The sequence below is a fragment of the Euprymna scolopes genome, chromosome 42 (genome assembly GCF_053919585.1).
Source record: "Euprymna scolopes isolate OS-2025 chromosome 42, ASM5391958v1, whole genome shotgun sequence".
Classification (NCBI taxonomy): Eukaryota; Metazoa; Mollusca; class Cephalopoda; order Sepiida; family Sepiolidae; genus Euprymna; species Euprymna scolopes.
In genome coordinates, this window is record NC_136523.1 from 62148243 (window position 1) to 62162478 (window position 14236).

Sequence of the window (14236 nt, forward strand, 5' to 3'; positions counted from 1 at the left end):
AAGAATTTAACTTTTAATAGCGTTCAGAAGATTTTTTTTTTTAAATTAACCGTTAAGAGAAAGCGTGATTTTATTCTGAACTTTAACTAATCACGTTTTAAGCAACTTATGATATAAAACAAAATCGGATGGGGGGGGGTTATTCCGAAGGTTAGTTGGTGACGTTATAAGTAATTGCGAGATAAGATGGGAGCCAGAAATTAGGGGTGGGGGACTGAAAATGATAATATAATGGATTGATTATACAATATTTAAGATCAACTTGGTAGATAAACATTTATGGACGATAAAAAAAAAAAAAAAAAAAAAAAAAAAAAAAAAAAAAAAAATTAAAGCTAGCATTTAATACAACAGAAATACATAAATTAAATACTGAAATAAAATGTAGTTATTAATATTTGAATCTTAAAATAAAAAGTGCGAATTAATAGAGAAAATCACTTATCACAACAACGCATTCCGTCTCCAAACTAGTGAAGAATTTAACTTTTAATAGCGATTTTCAAGCCGATTTCGAAGATGTAAGATGGCATAATGTGGCCCGCACTTGAAACCATACCAAACACCATAACTGTGGTCGGTTACTTTGTTTTCATCACACTGGGCACGTTTCTGTTATTTGTAGCAATCCACTAGTGCACATGTCTGCACAATGTGTGCAAAAAAATGCCAGATTTTGGCAGGGCTTAAAAAGCACCTCCGTGCCGCCCAACACTGATTTGTTTTTGTGTTTCTGTATATCTTTTTTGTGTGCTATATCAAGTAATGGCAATGTTTGAAAACGAATTTGCTGCCATCATGTATGTGCTGCACTTAGAAGGTGCTGGCAATGGTCATATTGCCATAATTTGGAACAGTAGAAAGCATTAGTAATAAAGTGGCGAAACTCCGATCTCGCTCGTTGAACATTGTGCCACTTTCACACATAATAGAAGACTCTTATTGGTCTTGCGATTTGTACACAACTGGTCAACTAGTAGATGGTCTGCAGTACAAAAAAGAAAGCCGGTGTTCATCAAACGGACATAGAATTATTTCTTGGGTGACAATTTTATCGCTCAACACTGTACGTTTGCAACGGAACAAAAGCACGGAACATTGTTGTTGTTATAATAATAATAATAATAATAATAATAATAATAATAATAATAATAATAATAATAACTAGCTGGACCCGTGAAAATTTCACGTTTTCTTTTCTTTTTTTTTCACATACACATTATCCCATCACATATCCGTACCTTGAAACCTTTACATTAACCCTTTACTGCCCTGGCCGACGAATTCACCCTGTGTACTATTTTTTTAAATAGTAAATGAAGAGTACGGTAGGTAAAATGTATGTAAATATGTATATACCAAAATCACGATATTAGTGCTCCAAATAATCTCAATAAATACATCTTCATTTATGTTTTATAAATATGTTTATTTAAAAATATTTTCAAAAGTTTTATTTAATTTTTAGCTTATTTATCATATACTTATTATATAATGGAGACTTAGAGTGTTTAAAATATGATATTGTTAATTTCACACAGTAATGGGTTAAACCTGTGCATTTTGTTCAAAAATATTTGAACCTAACATTGAACCTAACCAAAACTATCCCAGAATATGTTCTTGATGTTTAGATGCATATGCTTGATTACTTAAAATACATTTCAAATGTCAACGTTTAAAAATTATAAACTGTCATTACATCTGTTTTTTCTCCCATATACGTCCACTATTCAGATTGCCTCAGGGAACCCAAACACATGGACCATTTTAGATGACTTCTGTGTATACGATATTTCGTGTAAATGTGATTCCTCTTCTGTGGCCATGCGTGGAATCATTAAGATGTTGGACTTTAACTCTCACAGTCTTCATTGCTCTTGCTCTTGAGAACGCTACATAAAGCTGGCCATGAGTAAAGCATGGCTTTGGTAAATATATGCCAACTCTATCAAAAGTCTGACCTTGAGCTTTATTTATTGTCATTGAGTATGAGAGGCGAACTGGGAACTGAGTGCGATGAAGAACAAAAGGAATATTGGCATCGCTAGGTTTCAGTTTTATCCTTGGGATAAGTACTCTCTTATGAGCGTGAGAACCGCTGATTATTGATGCCTTGATGCTGTGCTCGTGAAGCTGAATGACCTCTAGTCGAGTGCCGTTACACAGTCCCTGAGTTATGGAGAGGTTTCTCAGTAGCATAATTATTGCTCCAATTTTCAAATTCAACCTATGAGGAGGCATGCCAGATGGAGTGAGAGAATTAATGAATTCCATTGGATAATTTTGTGCTTCCTCGTCATTATCGCAACTTACAGAATCAGTGCTGAGGTACGTTTTATTTTCTGTTGGCAACCTTCTCAAAATTTCCTCATTGACCGCTAAGCATTCAGAATTCTTTGGAGATAGGATTACTCTTGCTTTCATCTCTTCAGCCGTACAGTTGTCAAACACCTCCGATATCAAAGAGCCATTACATGTGCACATTTCAGGAATGTCAATAACATCTGGAGCCACTTCATCAAGAGAACTCTGGAGTGATCCATTGCCCATTTGCAGAAGCCATCTTGAAAACTCCTGTTCATTTGAATTTGCTCTCATGTTCTGTGTGAGGCTCATGTGATGAAAGCTGTGCCATAAGTCTGAGCTTTTGAGGCACACATCTAGCACAGCAGCAGGAGGAGCTCTCGGGACAACCGGAAGTACTTGTCTGAAGTTGCCTCCAAGTAAGATTACTTTACCACCAAATGCAGTGTGGGTGTTCATTATATCTTTCAAGCATTTATCAATGGCTTTCAGTGCATAACATGGGATCATAGAAGCTTCATCAATAATGAATACTTTAACTTGCATCAGAAAGTTTCCTTGCTCAGAGTTCGGTGGCACATGGCAGACACTTGTTTCGCTTAGGGGAACCGGAAGCTTTAATATACTGTGCAAAGTTTTGCCGCATTTCAGCAGTGTTGCAGCAATACCAGTCCAAGCAGAAGTGTTTGTCTTAATGTTGTTAGCGTTAAGGTATTCATATAACTTGTTGAAAAGATAGGTTTTTCCTGAACCACCGGGTGCATCCACATAAAACAATCTATTTTCTATTTGCTCACCTTGCTCAACAGAGAAGGCACTTGCAACCACAGCATTGAATATCTGCCTCTGTTCAATATTAAGAGAAGTCACATCTATGTTAGAGTTTCCAACATCTCCTTCATGTCCAGGATGATCTCCAACTGGTTCAGGCAGACCAAACATGTTGCAATTCATGCCATTTTCCATGAATAAGGTATTCAGAAAGTGGAGAGCAACATTTTCAGCAGTTATGTTATCATATCTAAGCAGCAGATCTTCGATCATAAAATGCTTATTCTCATTCCATAAATGCAGAACATTCACGGGCTGGTTGAAGACGCACATCATGGAAAACATGGATAATAGTTGTCGTGGCATCTGATGAGCTGCTGCTTCCGTCAAAGCTTCCTGCAATGCATTGTCATTCTCAACCAGGCGCAGTCTGATGCATGCGTCTTTGAAGTTGGCCATTTCTTGACCATCGATTGTCTTCAAATCGCTGAATGAAGTCGCTCCGGGGACATGAAGAAGCTACATCCTCAAATAAAATTTTTCTTCATTTCGAGGACTTGCAGAGTACATTCTGATTAAAATGTTGCTGAATCTAATTCGCCGTGTCCACTTTGTTGTTTGTTTATTGAAGACATAATGCTCAGGTACAGAACAATAGAAAAGATTTCTTGCATTCTCATCTGTTTGATTGAATTTGAACCAAGCTGTCAATTGTGTGTCACGTTCTTCTGCTCTTGCTGCCGCCTGTCTTTGATTCCCTTCTCTATAGTAAAAATGCTGCTCATCAGGCAAATGTACAGCCAAGCGATAAACAGTGTGGGATTGAGCATGCATTTTGAACTCTGACAATCTCCAAAAGCCCTATGGAGGAGACACATATCTACATGGCAAAAACTGTTTAACTTCATTGTGTTCATATATTCCAGTGGGCTCATTATTCTCTAAAACATGTCTTATTTCCATGTTTGCACAATCGTGACCTTTATATATATATTTAAATAAATATTTTACGCTTTTCACCGAGGAACACACTTCAACATTAATATGGGCACGGTATTTTTCCAGTAGATACTTATTGTATGGGACAACGAATCTGTTGTCAACCTCATGGGTGCCAACTTGTACCTTTTCTCCATTGTTTCTCCGTCTGTACACTGGATATCCGGATACATTTGTATTCGTTTCTTCAAGGAAATCTTTTGGAAATTTTTTCTCACATGTTTCATCAACCATGCACACAGAATTAGGATTTGATATCCCACATGGACCATGGATCATCAATGCTCTCACGCATTCTCTCAACTCTGGGTAGTCTAATGAAGGTATTTCAGCACAAACCATCTCATCAATTTGTTCTTTTGTCCTCAGTTTGTCTTCTTCTCGCAGCATTACCAAAAGGTGGCAATGTGGTAGACCGCGCTTTTGAAATTCAATGACATAGATATGAGCAACTGGAACACCAAATATATGTCTATCCTTGATATCAATCAAAAGTTTCTTTAGGTGCATGTTATAAACTCGTGCAACTAAATCTGGCCTGTTTTGTTTTGTTTCATTCGGTCCAAGGTTCTCTGTGATTTCTCGACACTTTGGGTTACACGTGTATGTCAAGAAAATATATGGCTTTCCAAATTTGCAGACGATCGCCATGGCATCTTGATATGCTTGTTGCATATTTCTCGGACTTCCTGTGAATGTAGAGGGCAAAATGACTTGAACACCTGCCTCTTGATGCTCATTCTGTCTTCCTAGGTGATCCATGAGACCCGAATAAAGTGCCACTCTTAATTGTGCTTGGTTATTTTGAATGAAGTTCAGACAGCATCCCTCCACCTTCACATAAGCGTCAACAATATATTGTTGCAATAATTTTCCAGCTCGATGCAAAGCACTAAAGCCATCTCTGATTGCTAGCCCGTATGAGTAAAACTCTTGCATGGTGACTTTGGTGCGAACACGAGTTTGGCGTTGTGCCACATGAGCCATTTGTATATGCCATCCCGATTCTCCATTCGGAAAGAGAAGAGGATAAACCATGGGATCAAGATGGCAAGAGATGTAAGCAATCCTCTCCCTCTGTTGACCTATGGGATAAACAATGATATCAAGATGTACTGGAGGTGCACCATCATCATCAACGAATATGGCTGCAATCTCATTGCCTGATGGGTTGTTGTATGTCCTTCTGCCAGGACCAGGGATGAAGTGCATGGTTACTTGTCTTGGTGACACGTTCTCAATTGCAGCTCTCTCTTTTTCTTGTTGTTCAATATCCCTCATATTATGGTATGCTGCTGCATAAGGATTATTAATCAGTGCTTCATTTATCTTTTGAAAAACAGACACTAAACAGTTAGCATTTTCTGGAGCATTTACTCTATTGTGTATGGCTTTATTGGTTTCTATGATGTACAGCCGGCCATATATTCTCTCTTCAGGGTCATTTGCATGGAGGTTTCTTGCGTAGTGGTAAGTTTGACCTTGTAAACGGAAACAATAGGGTCCACGTCCTGAAGGGGGTCTAATATTGGCACCAAAAGATGCAAAAGCGAATGCAGAATTATAGTTTCTTATATTCTGCCTGAAATTTGCACCCTCGGCATTGTTGGCATCATATAATAATCTTAAATTTTCGGGGTAATCTTGTAAGGGGGGTAGCATTACTTTTCCGTTATGACCGCAATTTAGTTGTTCTCTTTGGAATCTTAAGGCTCTGCAAAATTGACATCGGACATCCATGGCCCCAATGTAATATATTTGGCGTTCCATATTGTGGGCATTTCTATGACGTTGAACTCTATTTCGCTCATTTTCAAGATGATTTTGGCGCTCTTGTTGATTCATATTATTTCTTCTTACATGGTCTCTGTTTCTCATGTTTTCTAGAAATTGCTGTCTTTCTTGCATATTCATATTATTTCTTCTTACAAGGTCCCTGTTTCTCATGTTTTCTAGAAATTGCTGTCTTTCTTCCATATTCATATTATATCTTGTTTCGTGGTCTCTGTTTCTCATGTTTTCTAGAAATTGCTGTCTTTCTTCCATATTCATATTATTTCTCCTTACGTGATCTCTATTTCTCAAATGGTCAAGATGTAATTCTCGCTCATCCTGGCTCATATTACGCCTTTGCTGTTGCATTCTTTGTCTGTTTCGATCACGGATTCATTGTCTTTCCTCTTCTCGCAAACGCTGTCGTCTGGTTCTCTGTCTCTCTCTTGCTGCTTCTCTTTGCTGTGTTCTTCTCTCATCCATTGCTCTAGATGGGCCAGACGGTCTGTGTTTAATCTGTCAATAATAATTATTTATAGAAAGATATATAGATAAGGTTGGCAGACGATAATAATTATTTGATGCCAAATTTTTCAGAAAAAAAAAGCAAAGAAGGACAAATTTAAAAGCGCAGGCACATTTTTTTAAGTAAAAAAAGGCCAACAGAAAGCCAAATTGAAAACTACAGAAAAATTGACTATATCGAAGTTGTTGACTTTCAAATATAAACATTTAGTAAGTAACTGTGTAAACAGATTTTAAAATATTTTTAATTAACGAAGACCGCGTTTCTCTCTATCTATCTATCTATCTATCTATCTCTGCCTTGAGCGTGCGTACAGAAAAGGGCCGAACTTGAAAAAAAAGCCAAACAGAAACTCTGATGGCCAAACTACTTTTTCTTTTTTCTCTCTTCCCTCCCCCATCTATCTCCCCCCTCTCACTCCTGTATCTCCCCCTCTCTCCCCCTCCCTCTCTATCCTCTTGGCTTTGTTTATATCTAACAGCAATCAGTCGTAGTTGCGAGAATATTTTTAATTAACGAAAACCGCGTTTCTCTCTCTCTCTCCCTCTCTCTCTCTCTATCTCTCTCACACTCTGTGTGTCTATCTATCTATCTATCTATCTATCGCTCCCTCTCTCTCTCTCTCAAACAAATGTAAAGAAAAATAAACAATGAAAAAAAAACAAATAAATGTTCAATTTTTGAATTAGCCATAATTCTTATCTATCTATAAGACTCTCTCTTTCTCTCTCTTTCTCTCTCTCTCTGTCTATCTATCTATCCATCTATCTAAACAAAAATATATGTTTACTCCTACAACATTAAATTTCATGAAAAAAAAACCTCCCACTCTCTCCTCTAGGCGTTGTTTATATTTAAGAGAGAGACAGAAAGAGAGAGAATGATGGTTTCGCAATATATTTGTACTACTACTACTACTACAGTAAATTTAATGAAAAAAATAGAAACGTTACATGTAGTAGGAGTAAACATTTTTTTGATAGATAGATAGATAGATAGATAAAGAGATAGAGAGAAAGAGAGAGTCTTCGTTAATTAAAAATATTTTAAAATCTGTTTCCACAGTTATTTACTAAATGTTTATATTTGAAAGTCAACAACTTCAATATAGTCAATTTTTCTGTAGTTTTCAATTTGGCTTTCTGTTGGCCTTTTTTACTTAAAAAAATGTGCCTGCGCTTTTGGATTTGGCCTTCTTTGCTTTTTTTTTCTGAAAAAATTTGGCTTCGAATATTATCGTCTGCCAACCTTATCTATCTATCTTTCTATAAATAATTATTATCTATCTATAAGACTCTCTCTTTCTCTCTCTTTCTCTCTCTCTCTATCTATCAATCTATATAAACAAAAATATATGTTTACTCCTACAAAATAAAATTTCATGAAAAAAAAACCGCCCACTCTCTCCTCTAGGCGTTGTTTATATTTAAGAGAGAGACAGACAGAGAGAAAATGATGGTTTCGCAATATATTTGTGCTACTACTACAGTAAATTTCATGAAAAAAGTTTTAATAGGAGAAAGGTATATATTTACATGTGTGGTTAAATTATCTCCACCGGCACGGTTTTCGGCGGATCTAGGTGGACCCGTGTAAATTTCACGGTTTTTTGTTTATTTTGTTTTTCTCCCTCTCCCTTGAGCGTTCACTTTTTTTCTATCTCTGCCTTGAGCGTTCTCTTTTTTCTCTCTCTGCCAGGGTTGGCAGACGATAATAATTATTCGGAGCCAAATTTTTTCAGAAAAAAAAGCCAAAAAGGCCAAATCCAAAAGCGCAGGCACATTTTTTTTAAGTAAAAAAGGCCAACAGAAAGCCAAATTGAAAACTACAGAAAAATTGACTATATTGAAGTTGTTGACTTTCAAATATAGACATTTAGTAAATAACTGTGGAAACAGATTTTAAAATATTTTTAATTAACGAAGACTCTCTCTTTCTCTCTCTTTCTGTCTGTCTGTCTGTTTATCTATCTATCTATCTATATCTCGCTCTCTCTCTCTGCCTTGAGCGTTCGTTCAGAAAAGGGACAAATTTGGAAAAAAAAAGCCAAACAGAAATTCTGATAGCCAAACTACTTTTAAAATGAAGCCAACCTGGCAACCCTGATCTCTGCCTTGAGCGTTCGTATAATATGTAATCCGCTATTCCAGAATAAAATCTTCTCAACCAATCAAATTTGCCGGAAAGTGTGACACACATAGATAGATAGATAGTTACAAGCGTATTAATATATAGATAATAATAAAGCCTTTATGTCAATCCATTCAAGTCTTTATAAAAACGACCAAAAGACAGCTAGAACGACCAAAGGTGACACTTTTTGTGAAAAACATTCCAAAAAATGTATGAAGCAACTACATGTAAAAAGCTAAAACGGGCTACTATCTAATTGTAAATGCTGGGTGGATTCGACTCACAAAACGGCAATTCTGCTTTGTCTGAAATATCAATCATGCATCTATGAAAAAATACTATAAATCTCTTCATAATATTTTATTCGGACACAGGAAATCATCTATATATATATATATATATATATATATATATATATATATATATATATATATATATATATATATATATATTATTTCATGTGTCCACGTAAAATATTATCAGGAGATATTATATTATATGTTTTTCCTTCAATATGCGAGGAAAGTTAGTAGGAAAATATATTCAATCAAGCTACACACAGAATCTTTCGCGTTTTATTCATGTAAGGCCTCATCAGGCTAAAATGCATATATATATAAATATATATATATATATATATAATGTGTGTACTTTTCGAATAAGCAAATCATGTATGCATTATAATAAAAATAAAATTCTTAAAGTTTAATGAAATATTTTTACCGAAACAATAAAAGCAAAAAGATGAAAATATAAAGCGTTTTTCTTTTCGGGTTTGGATTTTAAATGTAGCCATTAGCATCATAGGAGGCTTCCTGCTGTTAATAGACACCGCATATGTATACGGTTGTTTATTTGAAATATACTGCGTGCATAAGTATATAGATATGATGGCATGAATCAATAGAAATTATAAATAGATAAAAATGGATGGCGAAATAAATATGGTCGATAAGATTACTTAGAATTTTAAATTGAACAATTCTATGCAGTCGGTTTTATTCGAGTTCTTTTATGATTTTACTGAACTTAACTGAAGTGCATCCATTATTAGTCTTTATTCCCGTGAATCATTTTTTTTTCTAATTTTACTAATATATTTATTTACAAGCAGGCATAACCAACGTTGTTCGGAAATGAATGTATGTATTAATCTTTGTACTCTTGGTGGCAACTATGAATCACCTGAATGTTGATCTCACCTATTGCGTCACGAGATGGGCTCTTCCGGAAAATATAAAGAATGATAATGGTTAAACACAAAGAATTTCGCAATTATCAATCCAGAAACCATTTTTGTCAACGCATTACTTCTCCAATGTACGTAAATAAATACTCTTGCGAACTTCTTATTGTCTTATTTAGTTTTGGGTGTTCAAGGCCATAATAGGACCGTTATCATTCTGATTATTTTCATAATGTTTTTATTGTTTTATATATTTTCATTACTGTCACTGCTTGGTTGATTTGTTAAAAAACCTAAATTTTCTCGCCGCCATTTTTAATGACTCTTCCTGTTTCTCTCTTATTCTCTTCGTATATATATATATATATATATATATATATATATATATATATATATATATATACAGGGTGGGCCAAAATAAGGGTCCTATGTATATATATGATTATATTTAAAGATAGGACCCTTATTTTGGCCCACCCTGTATATATATATATATATATATATATATATATATATATATATAATTAAGCAGCATGTATATATATATATACAATTAAGCTGTAGTAACATCAATTCCACTCATTAGCCTGACGAGTTCGTACGGGTATGGAATGCATAGAATTCTGTCTAACTTAATTGCCATATTTATTTTCATAATTTACTACAGAGATTTACTTACAGATTAAACAGTGTTTAAGTAAATACTGTAAATGGACTCATAAAATACTATATAGCTTTATAAAATTGTATGCGAATACATGAAATTATATATATATATATGTGTGTGTGTGTGTGTGTGTGTGTGTATGTGTGTATGTGTGTGTGTATGTGTGTGTGTATGTTTCATTTTAATAAGACTCGTCAAACATATTTTTTTCAGATTTTTCTTTCAGATTTTTTTGAATGATACAAATGATTATATATTTTATGGTGAATATTTTATTTATTTATCCAGACACACACACACACACGCACACACACACGCGCATGCACGCACGCACGCACACACGCACACACACACGCGCACGCACGCACACACACGCACACACAGAGACACACACATATATATATATATATATGCATATAGATGTGTGTGTGTGTGTGTGTGTGCGCGTGCGTGTGTGTGCCTCATCCTAATTCGATTGTCCGGTGTGGCTGCATAAGACTATATTACCTGCTCTGGGTTCGAACTCTGAATGAACACTGCCTTGTATTGGTCGTTTCTGCAGGAATATAGAAATTACGGTACTCGATTTTTATACAACGTAAATCGTTCATAAACGACTGAACTAACAACTCAATACTATGACCATCTAATTGATATTAGAGAGAGAGAGAGAGAGAGAGAGAGAGAGAGAGAGAGAGAGAGAAAGAGTGAAAGAGATAAACAGGGACATAGACAGAGGGATATGCAAACGGAAAGACGTAGTGGTGCTATACAAAGAAAAACTTCATTTACACTTTAGTATATTAAAAAATGGTAAACTATATTCTTTGATTCTATTTAAACATAGTATTGGTGTGGGCGAATTAGAATCGATACCACGCACTCGGTGTTTGTAGTCTGATATTGAAATAAATTTACAATTAAGAGATATTTGTATCCATTTTCACATTAACACTCATAAGTAAATTTCTATTTTATGTGGTAAGTGTTGGAGAAAAGTGTAGCTTTTCTTCCCAAAGTATCGGAACTATTTTATTATGTTCCAAGAAAATTCTACACGTGTATAAACCATTATATTTTACGCCCATTTTCTAATCTATCTATATATCTATATATATAAAAGTGAACGTGTCTGTGTGTGTGTCTGTCTGTGTGTCTATCTGTGCGTCTGTGTACATTTTTCTTCGCAATAACTCTGTTAATTTTTTGTCTACAGACTCGAAATTTGATATACAGTGTACTGAGATTTTAGAAAATCTACATGATCGGTTTTCGGCCAGAAATTTGGCTGTTAAGGGTTCAAAGTTCAACGATTTGCTCTTTGAGAACTCTACCAAACTCCTCAGACAATTTTGGGTCTACACACTTGAAATTTTAGATATAGGTTACTTGGACATGGATCTAACTTTATAACTCAATTGGAACGCAAAACAATAAATTTTAAGGGGTCATAATAGGGGTAAAAGTTTAAAAAAATTGACTTTTTTTTTTGCTCAACATACACCTCCAAACACCCGGGCAAGGCCGGGCATCTGTGCTAGTCTCTCTATAAACGGATAGTTTGATATGAAAATATAGAATATATACAAAGATATTGATAAATAAAATCGATAAAAGAATGGAAAAGAGAGAAAAAGAAAGCAAAGAAAAACAGATAGATATTACATATTAAATAGCTAAGTGTCGGACTAAAGTCGAGGGCGACTTGATGGCTCTCTTTTCATTGGATGCTAAACCAAGATGTAAGAAATGGTGTAACTATCATTCTAACAATTATTTCAGTTGCCCGTGATCCTCCTCTTATAATAGGAAGTGCTTTACAAGGGTGTAGCATGTTTATTTTAAAAATGTTTTTGGCATGACTAGATCGAGGTTTGAAACCCGACCTCCCGGGAAATTAGTGAAGACTATTACAAATATGCCAAATTATAGATTTGCAATAATTCTCGTATGCAATGGATCAAGAAAACGTCAACAATGGTCAAGGAAGACCAAACTGTCGTAATGTAGCTATTAGACTCTTTTTAATTGAACACAAGTCGCTAATTTAACGATATATACAAAATTCATATATTTTCTAACGTTATTACTTCTAATATATAAATATAAATTGATCTGCTGTAGTTGAAGTTGACCCGAGAGGCTTACTTTTCATTGGCTATCACAACGAAATGTAAGGAGAACGGCATTTATTTGATGAACTAGTTCAATTAGTCTTCACCCTCATTACATGGTGCTAAGCGATTTGAAAGAATTGATTTTTGCAATATTTGGTATGACGCCAGTTCGGAAATGAACCTCAGTTTACACAGCTAATGATCGAACGCTCTAACCATAATAGATCCGATATGGTATATAGACTGTGTTATCATTATTTAATGTTGCTTCTACATCATTTGCAGAAAAAAGTTCAACCAGAAATGCATGCAAGCAGTTTCTCCTGCAACCCCGGCACAGAAGCATTCATTCTAGCAGAGACCAAAAGACGAACTTTACAGAATCATTATGTGTGTAAAGTTTTCTTGTTTCTGTAATGATATTAAATAGCTTACTCAAATCTAAATGAGATTTAGATCATTGTACACACAATCATTAATTATAATGATTGTGAAAGAAAAAAAACATCTTAGTCTGAAACGTATAACTTTTATAATCAATTTCCCAGTTTATGCAGCGTCCATTGTTCGGATGGAAATTAAATTATATGTTGGATTAATGAAATTAAAAACGCGTGAATTATGGCGTCTTTGTTGATCGGCTCAGCTTGTTTGTTTCGAAAACGGTGAAATCTTGTTTGACTCACATTGAGGGTCTTAATAACAAAATGGATCAGAAAATAAGCTATCATATAGTGAAGACTAGCGAGGGGACACGCGGCGTTGTTCCTGTCGTCAAAAAATGTGATGGCGGGGGACAAAAAATTATAACAACGTCGTGGGGGTGGTATTGCCGGTCGTAAAAAAAAACGGCTTCGATGACACCAGCCAGAAGTGAAACCGATGCAGAAGAGGGCAGCGTTTCCCGGTTGTAAAAGAAAAAAATGTAACAGAGGGGCGGGGGAATAATGACAACTAGGCGTTGCCCCGGTCGTAAAAAGAGAAAAAAACGGGACTTCGGTAGCATCAGCCAGAAGGGATTCGAAAGCAAAGTTTTGTAAACAAAAGAAAAGAAAAAAAAAACGACACGAGTTGGGCGCGAACTTGAATAACTTATCAATGAGCCCATGAGGTTTTATCTGACCCTTAAATAAAAACGGCATTTCTACACGAAATGATTCACGATTTTTTCCATTATTTAAATATTTTTTATCTAAGGGGTCACCTTTTCTAACGATGCTGAATTCGTACCTGTACGATGCGGATGAGAAAAGTTTTAGCGGACATACGAACACACACACACACACACACACGTTTGAGATTTATTTTATAGAAAATATCGAAATAAAGATTGAAACTAAAAAAGAAAGTACTCCATGTTAGGTTTAGGAATATAAAAGTTGAAATAATGTAAACGTTTAGAAAGGGTGCAATTTGGGATTTGATTTCGATGACCGATTCAAAAAAGAAAACGATTATATATCATATTTCGGAACATTTCTTAATCGGATATGACAATTTGTATTTTTAGGATTTTATGGATAAATGTTCTCATATTGAATACAAATCTCAAAATAGGTTTATCCTCCTGACTACCTCTTTCTCACAGTCTCGTTATTTTCATAACAGGTGCTCGACTGAGCTTCAATCTATGCACCCCTCCTGCAAATAGTAATCACTTGCCTAGTTACCACCACTATCATCCATTTCCTTCACTTTCTATCTGTATCTAAAATAAACGAAAATCTTTGTGGGTGGAACACAATACCATGGGCCTG

General features: G+C 35.2%; 2 protein-coding genes across 2 annotated transcripts; both read right to left on the reverse strand.

The window, feature by feature from the left end:
• Positions 1-1770: 1770 nt before the first annotated feature.
• Positions 1771-3273, reverse strand: LOC145267188 (ATP-dependent DNA helicase PIF1-like). The gene has a single exon (XM_080123250.1). It carries the CDS (start codon positions 3271-3273, stop codon positions 1771-1773), a length of 1503 nt encoding a protein of 500 aa, XP_079979376.1.
• Positions 3274-3939: 666 nt separating this feature from the next.
• LOC145267189 (uncharacterized) lies at positions 3940-6219 on the reverse strand. The gene has a single exon (XM_080123251.1). The coding sequence runs from the start codon at positions 6217-6219 to the stop codon at positions 3940-3942; it is 2280 nt and encodes a 759-aa protein (XP_079979377.1).
• Between the last annotated feature and the right edge of the window lie 8017 nt (positions 6220-14236).